The sequence below is a fragment of the Muscardinus avellanarius genome (genome assembly GCF_963383645.1).
Source record: "Muscardinus avellanarius genome assembly, chromosome: 11".
In the NCBI taxonomy this organism is placed as follows: Eukaryota; Metazoa; Chordata; class Mammalia; order Rodentia; family Gliridae; genus Muscardinus; species Muscardinus avellanarius.
This window is the reverse complement of record NC_137797.1, coordinates 7,799,705-7,816,896: the sequence shown is the minus strand read 5'-3', so window position 1 is coordinate 7,816,896 and position 17,192 is coordinate 7,799,705. Positions and strand designations below refer to the sequence as shown.

Below are 17,192 nucleotides of genomic sequence, written 5' to 3'. Positions count from 1 at the left end.
CCCAGCTCTCTAGGTTTGTCTTTCCGGTGAGGATACTGGGCCAGGCAGGAACAGCTCCCCAGACAGACATATGCCCTGTCCAGCGCCGTCCCCAAGCTCTGTTTAACCTGTGCCTCTCTCTCCTCTTCTAGACGGAGCCCGTGGCTGGTGAGGCCGCCGAGCAGGGCCAGGCCGGGCCCTGCCCGCCAGGACGCCCAAGCCCTCCGGCCCCTGAGCCCCAGGACCCACCAGGCTCGCCTGCGGGCCCCGCCATGACGTCGGAGCCCACGTCGCCCCCGGTGGTGCCCCCACTGCACTCCCCCAAGTCCCCTGTCTGGCCCACGTTCCCCTTCCACAGGGAGGGCGGCCGGGGCTGGGAACGGGGCGGTGTTGCAACTCGGGACCTGCCCAGCCCTCTGCCTACCAAGCGGACCAGGACGTATTCAGCGTGAGTACCGCCCCGGCCAGGACAGGGCCCAGCGTTCATCCTCCTGCATCCCGGGTCGGGGGCCGCAGGGGACCTTCAGCAGCTGCAGCGCACTGCTTCCTTTATACCTTCACTCCACAAACTCGCACTGAACTCCTGACCAGGGGCCCAGAGATGGATAAGACAAAGTCCCTGTAACCAAGCTAGTTGCCATCCATTACCACAGGCTCGGCCGAGGCCTCAGCTGCGGTACTGGGGAAGGGAGCGTCCCAGCTGGGTCTGGAGAGTGAGTCAGGTGAAAAAGAGTTGGTGAGACCCTGTTTCAAAAGAAAGAAGAAAAAAATAGGGCTGGGAGCCGGGCATGGTGCCACACCCTTGTAATCCCAATACTTGGGAGGCTGAGACAGGTTTTCAGCCAGCCTCATCAACTTAGTGAGCCCCTTTGCAACTCAGTAATACCCTGTTTCAAAATAAAGAACTAAAAAATAGGGCTGAAGGTATAACTCAGAGGTAGAATGCCCCTGGCTTAATTGAAGCCCAAACACCTAAACAAAAGAGCTAGGAGTGGTAGTATATGCCTGAGATTTCAGTACCTGGGAGGCTGAGACAGGAGGATTGCAGATTTGAGGCCCTCAGCAATTTAGAGAGATCTGGTTTCAAAACAAAAATAAAAGGGCTGAGAGTATCAGAGGTAGAACACCCTTGGGTACAATTCACTAATACCAAAAAAAAAAAAAAAAAAAAGAAAAGAAAAGAAAAGAAAGAAAGGAAAAAAGAAAAGAAAAGGAAAAGGAAGCCGGGCATGGTAGTCCACACTTGTAATCCCAGTACCAAGGAAGCTGAGACAGGAGGATCGAAGGTTCGAAGCCACCTCAGCTACTTAGTGAAGCTCTCAGAAACTTAGTGAGACCCTGCTTTCAAGTAAATCTAAAATAGGTCTGGGAGTGCAGACTTAAAAAAAATGAAATCTTACAAGAGGAGTCCAGTGAAGCCCCAACACCCTCGGAAGCTAAGGGCTCTGGAGAGGGAGCGCTGGTGCTGTGCCACCCTGGGAACGCCTGGTCCTGTCTCTGGGCCTCTGTCTTGCCATCTTTCTGGCAGGATGATGCCAGGGATGATGGGAAGCCGTGCGTCCGTGGCCTGGACGGTTTCCTGCCAATGGGCCTGGGAAGATGGGGGTGCAGGGAGGGGCCCCCAGACCACAGCTCCAATCCCCATCCCCAGGACTGCCCGGGCCTCCGCCGGCCCCGTGTTCAAGGGCGTCTGTAAGCAGTTCTCACGCTCGCAGGGCCACGGCTTCATCACCCCTGAGAACGGGTCTGAGGACATCTTCGTGCACGTTTCTGAGTGAGTCCCCTCTGCCTCCCTGATACGGCTGGGCCCTGCCAGCCTCCCTGGCAGTGCCTCAAAACAGCCTTCCTGCCTCCCTGCTGGCTGAGGTCTGTCTCCTCCATCCCTTCCTCTCAGGTGGTGTTGAAGGTGCAGAGGACGAGGCAAGCTGGGGCCAGGTGGGGAGGGGGCACATGGGTGCCTGGGACCCCGTTTCAGCAAACTGGGGTCCCCAGGGGCCGGGCCAGCTCCTGAGCCTTTTAGCCAGGAAGAGCCTTTGGTGGGTAGACGGGGAGGGGACAGGTGGGTCCAGGCCTGCCCCCCTCCCTGATTCAGGGATGACAGGGGAGGGCCCTCCACTCCTGAGCATCCAGGGATCTCTGTGACCTTTCACATCTCCATCCCCAAATGAAGCCGGGCATGGTGGTACATACCTGTGATCCCGTACTTGGGAGGCTGAGACAGAAGGATCGCAGATCTGAGGCCAGTCTCAGCAACTTAGTAAGGTCTTCAGCACCTTAGTGAGTCCCTGTTTCGAAACAAACAAAATACCGGGTATGGTGGCCCATACCTGTAATCCCAGTACTTGGGAGGCTAAGACAGGAGGATTGCAGGTTCGAGGACAGCCTCAGCAAGTAATGAGACACTCATCAACTTAGTGAGACCCTCTTTCAAAATAAGAAATAAAATTGGGCCAGGGGTTGGAGCCTGAAGGTAGAATGCCTCTGGGTTCAATTTCCCGTGCCATAACAATAAATTAATACATTCATTAATTAAATAATAAAAAGCTGGGCGTGGTGGCACACGCTTGTAATCCCAGCGCTTGGGAGGCTGAGACAGGAGGGTCACACAGGTTCGAAGACAGCCTCAGCTACTTAGTGAGGCTCTCAGCAACTTAGTGAGACTCTGTTTCCAAATAAAGTATAAAAAAAGGTCTGGGAGTGTAGCCTGGAGGTAGAAGCCCCTTGGGCTAGGCCTCAGCTGGTGGGGGGCTGACACTCCTCTCCTGCCTCCCAGCATCGAGGGCGAGTACGTGCCGGTGGAGGGTGACGAGGTGACCTACAAGATGTGCCCCATCCCGCCTAAGAACCAGAAGTTCCAGGCCGTGGAGGTGGTGCTCACCCAGCTGGCCCCGCATACACCCCACGAGACGTGGTCCGGCCAGGTCGTGGGCTCCTAAGCCAGGGAGCCACTGGAGGCGGCTGGCTCCACATGCCGACCGTCCCGGGCGGCCTCAGTGCACGTCTGTCTGTCTGTCTGTCTGTGCTCGTGGCCGTGAGCGTGTGCCTCCACCCACCTGTGACCTGTGACTGCTGTGTGCTGGCGGGAGCTGGCCGGAGGGAGCCCCAGCCCGCTGCTGTCTCTTCAGCTCCTCCTGTCACACACGCGCGACCCTCCCACCCTCCTGTCCACCGTCCACATTCCGACTGAGCTTCTGCGAACCTGTGCCAGGCTCCCGGGAACTTGGGGCCCCTCTCATAGGAGCCTGCGCCCCCCACTGCTGACCCCATCCTGCTGGGCCCTGGGCCCAGCCTGCTCATACGCCTGTCTCCTGCCCTGGGCGGGGGTCTCTGCCTTGGCCGGGACCCTGCCCCTCGGAAGCCAGGCTGGCGAGTGCTTTGGGGGCATCCCAGCCTCCAGCAGCACCTCCAGCAGGTGAAGGCCTGGCCCACTTTCCTGTTCCTGTTCTTCAGCGCCCTGGAGAGGTGGGAAGGGGGCCTGCGGCAGACGGGGACTCGAGGGTCCTGTCATGCCGGCCAGCCCCTCCTCCTCAGCCTGGCAGTGGCTGTGAGCCCCTAGGGCACCTTCCTTGGGCCACGTGGGCCGACCACGTTCCTCCCGCGTCAGAGACGAGGAGTGGGGACACACTGCCCCAGCTCCGGTCAGCGTCCCCCTACCTGCCTCATGAACCCTGCGGCTGCTCCCGTGCCCGGTCATGCTGGAAGCGGGGACATGGGTGACAGACCAACATATGTCCCTTAGGCAAGCCCGGGCCTGTTACCCTAAGGATGGCCCTGGGCCAGGGAAGCCTCAGCCTGCAAGCCCATGCCAGGCCCCTCCCAGAGCTGCAGGGTGGCGGCTCCTGCAGGTCCCTGGTGGGTGGCCCTTATCTTGTCCACATCTGGAGTCCCTCTGGGGTCAGGATGCACACGTGTGTGGCCAGGCCCGAAGCCCTGGGGACCTGGCCACCGCACATGCTTCTAGAGTCTGCTACCTGGTGGGGGACCCGTGGGGTTCCGGTCTCAAGGGAGGGCCTGTGGGACAGTGAGACCCAGACTGTTAAGTAAAACTGGGGCTTGAGTGCCCAGGATGAGGAGGTCAGTGATTGTCTGAGTGGCCTCGCAGGCACACCAAGACCCCAGGGCAGAGATCGATGGGGACAGCTGTACCTCCCAGTGCCTACCACGCAGAGGCTGGGAGCCCAGAGCTGCTCAAGGTATGGCCTGACACCCCATTCTGAGCTGGCCTTCTCTAGCGAGGTGTGTCCCCAAGGAACAAGGACTCCCGGGGGGTGGGGGCAGCAGAGGCTCATCGGCACAGAGGTCTTACTTGCGCAAGGCCTCCCTCCTATAAGAGGGCCCTGTGTAGGCAACGGGCAGTCTGCGGTGACTCAGCCCAGGGTCGCCTGGGGCAGCGGCAGTGGCTCTCCTCCTTCCTCTTGGGCCCTTCAGGGCCCAGGCAGAAACCTTCCCAACACCCCAGCCACGGACTCCCCATTATTCCCACACTGGCAATAAACTCTCGCCTGTGACCTGCCCTGGCCCAGAGCTGCCTGTGTCTGGGTCTCTGGGGTGGGGGCTGGAGGACACACAGACTCACCCCCTTTAGGGCCTCAGCGGGTCAAAGACATTCTGGGTGACGGGTGCGAGTCCCCGTCCCTGTGCTGTCATCTGCAGAGTGGCGGCCGTAATAGCACGTAACAGGGGCCAGTTATGCACTTAGACACATCTGACACTGAACCTTGTCCTGGGAACTTTAATATTTGTGACAAGAAGTTCTCTGAGACACCGCCCCTTCCCGCTGCTCTGCGGCTCCCCATCCGGGGCGGGCGGGCAGGGTGGGCTCCTTATCATACACTCGCACACGCCTCTGCCAGCACCGACAGACAGACGTGCTCTGTCCAGAGGTACAAGCAGCAGCTGTGGCCAGAGCCACCAGGGTGGAGGACGGGGACACTCTGGGCATAAGAAGGACGCCTGGCTGGGGCCGGTGGTGGTCCACGCCTCCTGGGTCCCGTGGCAGGCGCTGAGGAGCAGGGCCTTGTCTAAAGGCCCGGTGAGGCTCTCAGCAGGTCAGCGTGCGGGTGTGGGCCCTGGTCACGCCTCGTGAGCAGTCTCTGGGAAAAAAAGCTCTCTGCAGCGCTGCACCGTGTCCTGAGGGGAGACCACGCTATGGCCGACAGTCCGGGGATCCGCGTAGATTTCAAAGTCGTTCCCGCCCTGTGCAGAGGAGGCCTAAGCTTAGGTGACACGCGGAGAAAGCTGGCAGGGCTGGGGTCCAGCAGCCACCCAGCCATGCCCCCCCCCCCACTGGGGCTGGTCCTCCTCTCACCTCCTCAGAACTACCAGGAAGCCTACATCTGCCCTGACACGCTGTGTGGCCTGGAACAAGGGTCCAGCCATCTCTGGGCCCCAGGCTTCCAATGTATAACAGGACAGCGAGCCTGGGCCGTCTTCCTGGAGCCCCCAAGAGGTCTGTTCTCTGGCCCTGTGTGTTGGCCTTGACCTCGGGGGCTTTGGGCGCAGAGACCCTGGGCGGGCCACACTCACAGGGCTGGTCTCATTCCCAAAGAAATGAATGGTGTCAAAGCTGTCCTGGTCCAGGCTGTCCAGGCAGTAGCGCTTGTCCCAGCCCTCAGGGAAGACGTCGAAGCTGATCATGCCTCCTGCAGGGGGGGGGTGGCTCGAGGTGAGCTGGGGGAGGCCTCTTGCTTATTTATTCATTCAGCAGCCCTGGGTACCTGCTCAGTGCCAGGCCCAGGGCCCAGGGCCGACTCTGGAGCTGCTGGGACCGTCTGACCCAGGTGGGGACAGGACAGGCCGCTGGAGAGCCATGGGGCCAGGGGAGCTGGGGCAGTCCTCAAGGCTGGGAAGGCTTAGACAGGGTTCAGCAGCCTTCTCTGAGGGTGGGGGAGGCAGGAGCCAAAGCTGGCCGCCTGGGCTCCAGGGTGAGGCCTGGCTTTGCTGGGAGTGCGAGGCCTCTGAGGCCCTGGCAGCTGGAGTCCCCTCTGGCCCTGGGGGATGGGGTGAGGCTGCAGCTGGGGGTAGCTGTGCCAGGTCAATGGCAGACTGGGAGGAGGGAGTGGGTGGGCTTCTGGGCACCTCCAGCCTCCCTGGGGCTTGGGAAGGTGGGAGACCGGGGCACCCACGACTACTGAGCCCCTGTCTGCCTTGGGCCCTGGTGGCCCTCTGTGCCCGCGGCACGGGCTCGTGGCAGGCCTCTCAGCCCGCCGTGCTGTGGGTGGGTGGGCGTACCTCGGGAAAACCTCAGCCCCTTGCCGGCAAACTCTGTCTTCAGGGCTTCCACGAACTTCTCCCGGATCCTCTCCTTCTGCAGGGGGCGGGCGCAAATGAGGCTCAGACGGCCCAGTCGGGGCATGCCCCGTGTGAGCTCCTGGGGGAGGGGGTGTGTGTGTCCTCCCTTTACACACGAGGCCTCGGGGGCTCAGACAGGCCACACTTGTTCCAGGTCACCCAGCCTTAGGCAGAGCAGGCCTGACTGCACAAGGTCTAGAAGTGTGAACCTGGTGCCAGATCCCTGCCGCTGGAGTGCAGGCAGGGTGTGGGGAGAGAGGCAGGAGGGGAAAGGCCCAGGGGCCAGGGCAGCCCGAGCACCCGTCACAGCATCCACCTGGGCAGGGCCGGCACACCGTGGCTCAGGCACTCGAACCAGCGAGAGGAGCGGTGAGGAAGGAGGTCTGTGTCCTGGGCTGGGCCGGGGATCCTGCGGGGCCCGGGACAGCCCCTTCCCTGCCCGTGGAGCCAGTCACTCCCGAGCCTGACGATCTTGCTGGGCCATGGTGGGGACAGCAGGACGTGGAAACCGGCTGCTGGGCGATGACACAGGAGCGAATGGAACCAGTGTCCACTTCTGGCCAAAGCAGGACAATCAGCTCAGGGCGGGGCAGGTGCCTCCAATAGCAGGTCAGGAGAGGGGCCGGCAGGGGGAGCCACACCCGGCCATCAGTCACCTGCTCAGGAGGTGGGAGCTACTGATCCCCCTGCTCTACAGAAAAGAGGGCGCAGGGTGGGGAAGCTCTTGCCTTGTCGCCTTGCTCATGGAGCAAGGAGGGAGGGAGGGCCGGGATTGGAAAGCGGGACAATGGAAAGCTGGGCGTGGTGGCGCAGGTTTGTGATCCCAGCATTCGGGAGGCTGAGACGGGAAGACTGTGGTTCGAGGACAGCCCTGGCTACTTAGTGAGGCCCTTTGCAACTCAGTGAGACTGTTTCCAAATAATAAAAAATAGGACTGGTGGTGTAGCTCAAAGATAGAATGCCCCTGGGTTCCATCCCAGTACTACAAAAAACCCACCAAAAAACCAAAGAAAAACAATGCCAAAAAACCCTGCCAAGGTCAGTTTCAACCACTCCACAACTACCTACTTGCAACAAGAGCAAAGCCCCCAGGCCTGTGGCGGCGGTTACCGCAGGCCGCTGAGACCCCCACGCTCCGAGCCCAGTCGCCAAGTCAACCCTCTGCTCTGCGACCTGCTTAGGTGATCCTGGGCACGTCTCTCCCTTTCTGAGCCTTTGCTTCCATGTTCATAAAACAGAAAGAATGTGAAAGCCAGCCACAGGCGCAGACCCAGCATTGGGAGGCAAAACAAAACTAAATAAATAAAAAGATAAAAAATAAAATAGGGCTGGAGGTATAGCTCAGAGGTAGACTGTCCCTGGGTTGAATCCTTAGTACAAAGAAAGAGTAAAATTTGCTGGGTGTGGTGGCCCACGCTTATAATCCCAGCATTCGGGAGGCTGAGACAGGAGGATCACAGTTTGCAGACAGCTTCAGCTACTTAGTGAGGCCCTCTGCAACTTAGACCCTGTTTCAAAATAAAGAATAAAAAAATAGGGCAGGGAGTGTAGTCGAAGGTTGAATGACCCTGGGTTCTATCCCCAGACCCGCAAAAAAAAAAAAAAAAAGAAAGTAAAATTTAAAAATAAATGTAAGCTGGGTGTGGTAGCACACACTTGTAATTCCTGCATTTGGGAGGCTGAGACAGGAAGTTCGCACAAGTTCAGAAGCCAGCCTCAGCTACTTAGTGAGGCTCTTAGCAACTTAGTGAGACCTTGTTTCCAAATAAAATATAAAAATAGCTCTGGGAGTATAGCCCAGAGGTAGAAAGCCCCTGGGTTCCACCCCCAGTATCACCAAAAAAAAAAAAAAATTAAAAGAACTCCTTCCTTCAACCTTTTTTTTTTTTTTTTTGGTGATACTAAGAATGGAACCCAGGGACATTCTATCTCTGAGTTATATCCCAGCTTTATTTTACTTTTTATTTTGAAATAGGGTTTTGCGCTGGGCATGGTGATACACACTTGTAATCTCCGTACTTAGAAGGCTGAGACAGGAGAATTGCAGGCTCAGAGCTGGCCTCAGCAACTCAGCAAGGTTCTTCAGCAATATAGACAGACTCTGCTTCAAAATAAGAAATATGAGCCGGGCGTGGTGGTGCACGCTTGTAATCCCAGCATTCAGGAGGCTGAGACTGGAGGATCGTGGTTTGTGGACAACCTCAGCTACTTATTGAGGCCCTCTGCAACTCAGTGAGACCTGGTTTCAATATAAAGAATAAAAAAATAGGGCAGGGGTATATCTCGGAGGTCGAACGCTCCTGGGTTTCATCCCCAGACCTACAAAAAAAAAAAAAAAAAAAAGAAAAAGAAAAAGAAATAAAATGAAGCTGGGGGTGAAGCTTGGAATGCCTCTGGATCCAACCCCTAGTACCAAACAAAATAAAATAAAATAAAGCCAGACGTGGTGGTGCACACTTGTAATCCCAGCATTCGGGAAGCTGAGACTGGAGGATCGCAGTTCGCAGACAGCCTTAGCTACTCAGTGAGGCCCTTTGCAACTCACTGAGATCTGGTTTCAAAATAAAGAATAAAAAATAGGGCTGGGGGTGTAGCGTGGAGGTAGAATGCCCCTGGGTTCTATCCCCAGTACTGCAAAAATAAATAAATAAAAATAAAATAAAAGGCCGGGTGTGGTGGCGCACGTTTGTAATCCCTGCATTTGGGAGGCTGAGACCGGAGGATCGCGGTTCATGGACAGCCTCAGCTACTTAGTGAGGCTCTCCGCAACTCAGTGAGACCCTGTTTCAAAATAAAGAATAAAAAATTGGGCAGGGTTATAGCTCGGAGGTCAAGTGCCTCTGGTTCCATCCCCAGACCCGCAAATAAAAAAATAAAATAAAATAAAATAAAAGATACAAGGTCTTAAACTGGGAGTGGTAGTGCAAGCTTGTAATCCCAGAGTTTGGGAGGCCAAAACAGGAGCATTGCACAGGTTCAAAGCCAGCCTCAGCTACTTAGTGAGGCTCTCAGCAACTCAATGAGACTGTTTCCAAATAAATTATAAAATAGGGCTAGAAGTGTAGCCCGGAGGTAGAAAGCCCCTGGGTTCTACCCCCAGTACCAAAAAAAAAAAAAAAAAAAAAAAAGATACAAGGTCTTGATAAATTGCCAAGGCTGGCCTCAAATCTACAATCCTATTTCAGACTCCCAAGTACTGGGATTACAGGCTTGTGCAACTGTGCCCTGTTCCTGCAACCCATTTTACGGCTGAGAACATGAAGGCTCGGAGAGGCTGAGGGACCGCGGCCCTCCAGGCTGAGGGCGGCATGGTTGGTGGCACCTTGTCCAGCTCGGAGAACTCGATCCGCTCCTCCAGGGTGCAGTTGCGGCCAATGGGCGAGATGTTCAGCATGCCATTCCGGAACTCGATGAACGTGCCCCTGTGGGATGGAGGTCAGGAAGCCAGTGAGAATGAGGGCGGCCTGAGCTCAAGTCCAGCCCCATCTGGAACCCCAGCTGCCCTGTCTTTGACAGGGGACAGGAACCCACCCACCAAGGCAGCAGGGGCCGGGGGCGTACTCAGTGGTTAGCGCTTGCCTAGCAAGCCCTGGCTTCCATTCCCAGCACCACAGTAAGTAAATAGCTAGTCCAGGGGCCTGGGTTCTTCCAGGCGCCACCTGCGGGGCCCACACCTTTCTTCCTTCAGGTCCAAAGCTCAGCGGGGGACCTCACCGCTTTTTGGGCAGCCTGAGCAGGGCCATGTAGCGGAGGCAGAAGTTGATCAAGTCCTGCAGCAGCTCCTCCCCCAGGTGGCTCTGGATGGTCTGGGAAGGGACACAGGCTCGTGTGGCGAGGGAGGCGTCTCTCCCCCCGCCAGGATGCTGTGCTGGCTGGAAAAGTGGGGTCTCCTGGCCCAGCCCTGGGAGCACTGACCTGCTTGGAGAGCAGCCGTCCATGCTTATACTGCACCGTCCCATTCTCAGCAAACACGTAGTCAAACTTCTCGATGACTTCAGGACCGCACCGCAGGCGGGGAGAAAAAGCACGTGAAAACAGGCAAGCTCAGGGGTGAAGGCCATACACACTCCTGGGCCCAGTATGCAGAAACTGAGCCTTCAGTCCAGGCCTGCCTCACCAGCCTCCTCCTCCGTAGCTCAGATTATTTATTTATTTATTTATTTATTTATTTATTTATTTATTTGGGTACTAGGAATGGAACCCAGGGCATTCTACCTCTGAGCTACATCCCAAGCCCTATTTTTTATTCTTTTTTTTTTTTTTTTTTGAGGTACTGGGGATGGAACCCAGGAGGATTCTACCTCCAAGCTACACCCCCAGCCCTATTTTTTTTCTTTCTTTATTTTTTTTTAATATTTTATTTGGAAACAGGGTCTAAGTTGCTGAGAGCTTCACTAAGTAGCTGAGGCTGGCTTCGAACCCATGTGATCCTCCTGTCTCAGCCTCCCAAGTGCGGGGATTACAAACATGTGCCACCACACCCAGTTTATTCTTTATTTTGAAACAGGGCCTCACTGAGTTGCAAGGGCCTCACTAAGTATCTGAGGCTCTCCGAGAACCAAGATCTTCCTGTCTCAGCCTCCCGAATGCTGGGATTACAAGCGTGTGCCACCAAGGCGCCCAGCTTTCGGATTTCTTCTATACCAGCCAGACCCTTCCGTGTGGGATGCCCTCCCTTTACTCTCCCTCAGCCCCTCCCCCTTCCAGGACTGCCCGGAAGAGGGCAGCATCTCTGCTCTGTGCTCCCGGTGGCCCCTGGTACAGACTTCCCCTCACAGCCTTCTCTGGGCTTCACAAGCAGCAACTGCAGTCTGGTGGCAGGTGACCACCTGGACAATAGTGGGTGGTGGAAATGCTCACAGACAGGACAGAAGATATTTTTGGACTTGCTGATAGAATGAACAAGGGGTAGAGGAAGGGAAAATTCATGAAAGTTCCTGAGCTGGGACATGGTGGCGCACGCCCAGAATCCCAGTACTTGGGAAGTGGAGACGGGGATAATAGGGTCTAAGTCAGCTTAGCACCTTAGGGAGACTTTCTGCTACCTAGAGACTCCTGTTTTTTTCTTTGTTTGCTTTTGGTACTGAAGATTGAACCCAGAAGCATTCTACCTCAGCCTTTTACCTTCAGCCCAATTTTCTTATTTGGAAACAGGATCTCACTAAATTGCAGAGCGCCTCGCTAAGTTGCTGAAGCTGGCTTTGAATGTGCAATCGTCCTGTTTTAGACTCCCAAGTACTGGGACTACAAGCATGCGCCTCCACACCCGGCTGATTCTGCCCATTTTAGGAAACAGGGAAATAAAGACGTGGGGGACAGAAATGAGGGTGCGCGGTGCGCCAGGGCAGGGCTCTGCCTGCCCCTCCTCGGCTGCTCCTCCAGAGCCCGGCTCAGTGCCCAGCGACAGGCGGCACTTGCTCGGTGTTGCTGACTGGGTGAGGGAGGCATCCGCCGCTGGCTTGGGTCTGCCCCTACCTTCGTCGCCGTCGCCAAGCTGCTCCGCGATCTTCGAGTAGTCTGAGCCGCCCACCACGCCGATCTGCACCCGACTTCGTAGCTTCTGCAGGAAGGCGGACACTTCGGGGTCAATTTTCTGCAGGGGAGGAGGAAGAAAAGGATTCTAGCTGTTGGCAAGCCTGGGACCTCCACTTAGCCCTCAGTGAGTGCTTAGAATCCAGGGAGCTCATGGTTCCTGCGTCTGAGGCAAGAGGCCGAGTGTCCTAACCCAAACATCAGAAACTTTTTGAGCGCTGACATAATGCCGCAGGTGGAAAATTCTACACTTGCTCTAATCTAATGAGACGCAATCAAAAGAGAGTCACACTGATAATGTGTAAGATAGGGCTGGGACCATGGCTCAGTGGCACAGCACTTGCCTACCATGCGTGGGGCCCTAGGGTTAATCCCTAGCACTGCAAAAATAAAATAATCGCCATCAGGCTACATATAAGGTATATACAAAACATAAATGAATTTCAGCCGGGTGTGGTGGCGCACGCTTGTAATCCCAGCATTCAGGAGGCTGAGACAGAAGGATCATGGTTTGTGGACAGCCTCAGCTACTTAGTAAAGCCCTTTGCAACTCAGTGAGACTCTGTTTCAAAATAAAGACTAAAAAAAAAAATTGGGCTAGGGGTATAACTCAGAGGTAGAATGCCCCTGGGTTCCATCCTCAGAACCGCAAAACAGATAAATAAATAAATAAATAAATAAATGAATAAATAAATAACTTTCAAGTTTAGATGTAGGTCCCATTCCCAAGATATCTCACTATGTATAAAATCTGAAAAAAATCAGAAATATTTCTGGTACTAAGTTTTTCTGTCCCCCCCCCCCCGGGGGGGTGATACTATGGAGTGAGCCAAGGGGAATTCTACCTCTGAGCTACACCCCCAGCCCTATTTTATTCTTTATTTCAAAACAGGGTCTTAGCCGGGCGTGGTGGCGCACATTTGTGATGCCAGCATTCGGGAGGCTGAGACCGGAAGATCACGGTTCATGGACAGCCTCAGCTACTTAGTAAGGCCCTCCACAACTTAGTGAGACCCTGTTTCAAATTAAAGAATAAAAAAGAGGGCAGGGAAAAAAAAAGTCGGGCGTGGTGGCGCACGCTTGTAATCCCAGCACTTGGGAGGCTGAGACAGGAGGTTCACACAGGTTCGAAGCCAGCCTCAGCTACTTAGCGAGGCTCTCAGCAACTTAGTGAGACCCTGTTTCCAAATAAAACATAAAATAGGTCTGGGAGTGTAGCCCGGAGGTAGAAATCCCCTGGGTTGCAACCCCAGTACAAAAAAAAAAAAAAAAAAGGGCAGGAGGTGTAGCTTGGAGGTCCAATGCCCTGTGGGTTCCATCCTCAGACCCAAAAAAAAAAAAAAAAAAAAAAAAGACAAAACAGGGTCTCACTAAGTTGCTGAGGCTCGACGTGAACCTGAGATCCTCTTGTCACAGCCTCCCAAGCACTGAGATTACAAGTGTGCGCTACCACACTACACTGGTCCTAAGTATTTTGAATAAGGGATAATACTCAACTATATCCAATCCTTTTTTCTTTTTTCTTTCTTTTTTTTTTTTTGCAGTATTGGGTTTTGAACCTATAGGTGTTCTACTTCTAAAATATAACTCCAGCCCTTAATTTTTGTGCTGCTGGGGATTGAACACAGGGGCGTTCTACCTCTGAGCTACACTCCCAGCCTGGTTTTTGTTTGTTTGTTTGTTTGTTTGTTTGTTTTAGGGTCTGAGGGTGGAACCCAGGGACTATACCCCCTGTCCTATTTTTTATTCTTTAATTTGAAACAGGGTCTCAACTAAGTTGCAGAGGGCCTCACTAAGTAGCTGAGGCTGTCCATGAATTGCGATCCTCTGGTCTCAGCCTCCCGAATGTTGGGATTACAAGCGTGTGCCACCACACCTGGCTTCCAGTCCTATATTTTTATTCTTTTTTTGTGTGTGTGGTACTGGGGATGGAACCCAGGGACATTGTACCTCTGAGCTACACCATCAGCCCTATTTTTTTTAGTCTTTTTATTTTTTGAAACAGGGTCTCACTGAGTTGCGAAAGGCCTCTGGTCTTAGCCTCCCGAATGTTGGGATTACAAGCATGCACCACCATGCCCAGCTTTTATTCTTTATTTTGAAACAGGTTCTCACTAAGTTTTGGAGTGCCTTACTAAGTAGCTGAGAACTGGCCTCAAATCTGCAATCTTCCAGTCTCAGCCTCCCAAATATTGGGATTACAAGTGTGCTACCACGCTTGGCTAGGGTGTTCTACTTCTGAGCTATATCTCCAGCTCTTTTTTTTTGTGGGTCTGGGGATGGAACCCAGGGGCATTCGACCTCTGAGCCACACCCCCTGCCCTATTCTTTACTTTGAAACCTGGTCTCACTGAGTTGCAGAGGGCCTCACTAAGTAGCTGAGGCTGTCTGCAAACGGCGATCCTCCGGTCTCGGCCTCCCTAATATTGGGATTACAAGCGTGCACCACCATGCCCAGCTTTTTTTTTTTTTTTTTTTTAAACAGGATTTCATTAGGTTGATGAGATTCTCACTATTTGGTGAGGCTGTCCTCACCTGGAGCCTCCTGTCTCAGCCTCCCAAATACTGGGATTGCAAGACCAAGCTTGACTTTTTTTATTTTGAAACAGGGCCTTACTAAGTTGCTGAGATGGGCCTGGAACCTGCAATCTTCCTGTCTCAGCCTCCCAATTACTGGGATTACAAGCATGAACCACTATACACCGTATCCAGTGTGGTACAGGGGATTGAACCCAAGGACACTATTTCTGAGCTACAATCCTAGTCTTTTTTTTTGCAGTCAGTTTAACCCAGAGGCATTGAACTTGGAGGCATTCTACCTCCAAGCTACAGCCCCAGCTCTATTTATTTATTTTTATTTTTCATTTATTTATTTTTGCAGTACTGAGGATGGAACCCTGGGGCATTCTCTCTAGATCCCCAGCCAGGAGCATTGACTTCTGAGTACATCCCCTGCCCTATTCTTTTATTCTTTATTTTGAAACAGAGCCTCACTAAGTTGTGTTGGGCCTCACTAAGTAACTGAAACTGTGCACTGAGATCTCCTGTCTCAGTTTCTTGAATGCTGGGATTACAAGCGTGCTCCACCATGCCTGACTCCCAGACCTATTTTTTATTCTTTATTTTTGAGAAAAGGTCTAAGTTGCAGAGAGGATAGCTAAGGCTGTCCTCGAATCTGAGATCCTCCTGTATCAGCCTCCCAAGTACTGGGATTACAAGCGTGTGCCACCATGTCTGGCATCCTATTTTTTATTTTCAAACAAGGGTTCCCTAAATTGCAGAGGTCCTCACTATGTAGCTGAGGCTGGCCAGGAACCTGCCATCCTCCTGTCTCAGCCTCCCAAGTACTGGGATTACAAGTATGGACTACCACGTCCAGCCATCTCCAGCACTTCTTATGTTTTTGTTTGGAAATAGGGTCTTGCTAAGTTGCTGAGAGTCTATGTTTCTGAGGCTGGTCTTGAACGTGGAATCTTCCTGTCTCAGCCTCCCAAGAACAGGGATTACAGGCTTAGGTCACTACACTTGGCCTTGTCCAACACGTTTTGATGTCTAAAACTATATATACGGGCCAGGTGTGTTGGCTCACGCTTTAAATTCCAGCATTTGGGAGGTGGAGACGGGAAGGACTGCAGTTCATTGACAGCCTCAGCTACTAAGCGAGCCCTTAGCAACTCAGTGAGACCCTGTTTCAAAACTAAAAATTAGGGTTGAGGGTGTAGCTCAGAGGTACGATGACCCTGGGTTCCATCCCCAGTACTGTAAAACAACAACAAAACAAAACAAAACTAGGAGCCGGGCGTGGTGGCACAGGCTTGTAATCCCCGGGCTTGGGAGGCTAAGACAGGAGGATCGCGCTGGTTCGAAGCCAGCCTCAGCTACTTAGTGAGGCTCTCAGCAACTTAGTGAGACCCCTTTTCCAATAGGGCTGGGAGGGAGTATAGCCCGGAGGTAGAAAGCCCCTGGGTTCCACCCACAGTACCACCACCAAAACAACAACAACACACACACACACACACACACACACACACACACACGAAGTACGTCAGCTGAAACAGGGGGCCGCAGGAGGGAAGGGGCACTGGCGACTGGGACCTGGTTCCCACCAGCCTCTGCCGAAAAGGGTGATAAGCAGGCCGCGGAGCAGAGGTCGGAGGGCTAACCCCGCAGGTGCGCTTGGAAGAGAAACCGTGCTCCCATTCTCTGAGCCTCACCGCCGGGCCGGGCCCGTCTGGGCCTGGCAGCCGCCCGTCCCCAGGTGCTCACCAGCCAAGAGCCCTCTCTCCCCCACCCCGGGAGGTGGAGGGTAAAGCTGCCAGGCCAGGCCTGGAAACGTCGGGGCGGATGGTGCGACCGCCTCACGCCCCCCAGAGGGCGACGCTGATGAGGGCGCGCAGAGCCCTGCTCCACTCGGCTCCGAGCTTCGGATTCCGGAGCGTCGGGGGCTCAAGCCGCGAGCCGGGCTGGGGGGGCGTGCGGGGCCCGGGCCGGGGGGGCGTGCGGGGCCCGGGCCGGGGGGGCGTGCGGGGCCCGGGCCGGGGGGGCGTGCGGGGCCCGGGCCGGGGGGGGGCGTGCGGGGCCCGGGCCGGGGGGGGGCGTGCGGGGCCCGGGCCGGGGGGGGCGTGCGGGGCCCGGGCCGGGGGGGCGTGCGGGGCCCGGGCCGGGGGGGCGTGCGGAGCCCGGGCCGGGGGGGCGTGCGGAGCCCGGGCTGGGGGGGCGTGCGGAGCCCTTCGCGGCGGGAGGAGAGTGGCGCTAGGCCCCGCCCGCAGCCCGCTCCCTCCGGAGCCGGGTCCCGCCCCCACGCTCCCAGGAAGACCTGGGCGCCGAGGCTGGGGGGCGGGGACACCTGTTGCCGGGGTCCCCGTCACTCCGGGGGTCGACCCCGGAAGGTAGGCCGGGTACCAAGGCGTCCCACACTGCGTCCCCGCGTCACGTCGCTGCAGGGCTTCGGGTGTCCACCGGACACGGCCAGCCCCAGCCTCCGAAAGTCGGGCCTACCTGGCGGGCCGGCGTGAGGGTCCCGTCCACGTCAAACAGGCAGAGGATGCGGTCCTTCCTGCGGGCGCCCTCGGCGGTGACAGCCATGGCTGCAGCTCCGCGCGCCGGGCGGAGTCTCGGGACGCGGCAGCCGGGACGCGGGGCGGGGCCAGCAGGCCGACCCTGCGGCCGACGCGAGGGGGCGTGGCCAGGCTGCTCCGGGCGGGGCGGGGCCAGCAGGCCCACCCTGCGGCCGACGCGAGGGGGCGTGGCCAGGCTGCTCCGGGCGGGGCGGGGCCAGCAGGCCGACCCCGCGGCGGACGCGAGGGGGCGTGGCCAGGCTGCTCCGGGCGGGGCCGGGAGGGCGGTTCTGATTGCACCTGGAGGGCGCTTGGCACAGGGCGCAGCAGAGC

The 17,192-nt window shown here is 55.9% G+C and overlaps 2 protein-coding genes across 3 annotated transcripts; one reads left to right on the top strand and one right to left on the bottom strand.

Annotated features, from left to right (window-relative positions):
• Positions 1-251: 251 nt before the first annotated feature.
• On the top strand, positions 252-2,915 carry CSDC2 (cold shock domain containing C2; the record flags this gene model as incomplete). Its single annotated transcript, XM_080706127.1, has 3 exons — positions 252-427; positions 1,631-1,753; positions 2,753-2,915. 3 exons carry the CDS (start codon positions 252-254, stop codon positions 2,913-2,915), a joined length of 462 nt encoding a protein of 153 aa, XP_080562253.1.
• Positions 2,916-5,052: 2,137 nt separating this feature from the next.
• PMM1 (phosphomannomutase 1) lies at positions 5,053-16,887 on the bottom strand (the record flags this gene model as incomplete). Of its 2 annotated transcripts, XM_080705895.1 has the most annotated exons (8): positions 5,053-5,175; positions 5,506-5,621; positions 6,211-6,286; positions 9,593-9,692; positions 9,985-10,076; positions 10,186-10,262; positions 11,746-11,863; positions 16,801-16,887. In XM_080705895.1, 8 exons carry the CDS (start codon positions 16,885-16,887, stop codon positions 5,053-5,055), a joined length of 789 nt encoding a protein of 262 aa, XP_080562021.1. The 2 variants fall into 2 exon arrangements, with proteins under 2 accessions (XP_080562021.1, XP_080562022.1); XM_080705896.1 differs by lacking the exon at positions 10,186-10,262 and having other exon boundaries at positions 11,849-11,863.
• Positions 16,888-17,192: the final 305 nt, after the last annotated feature.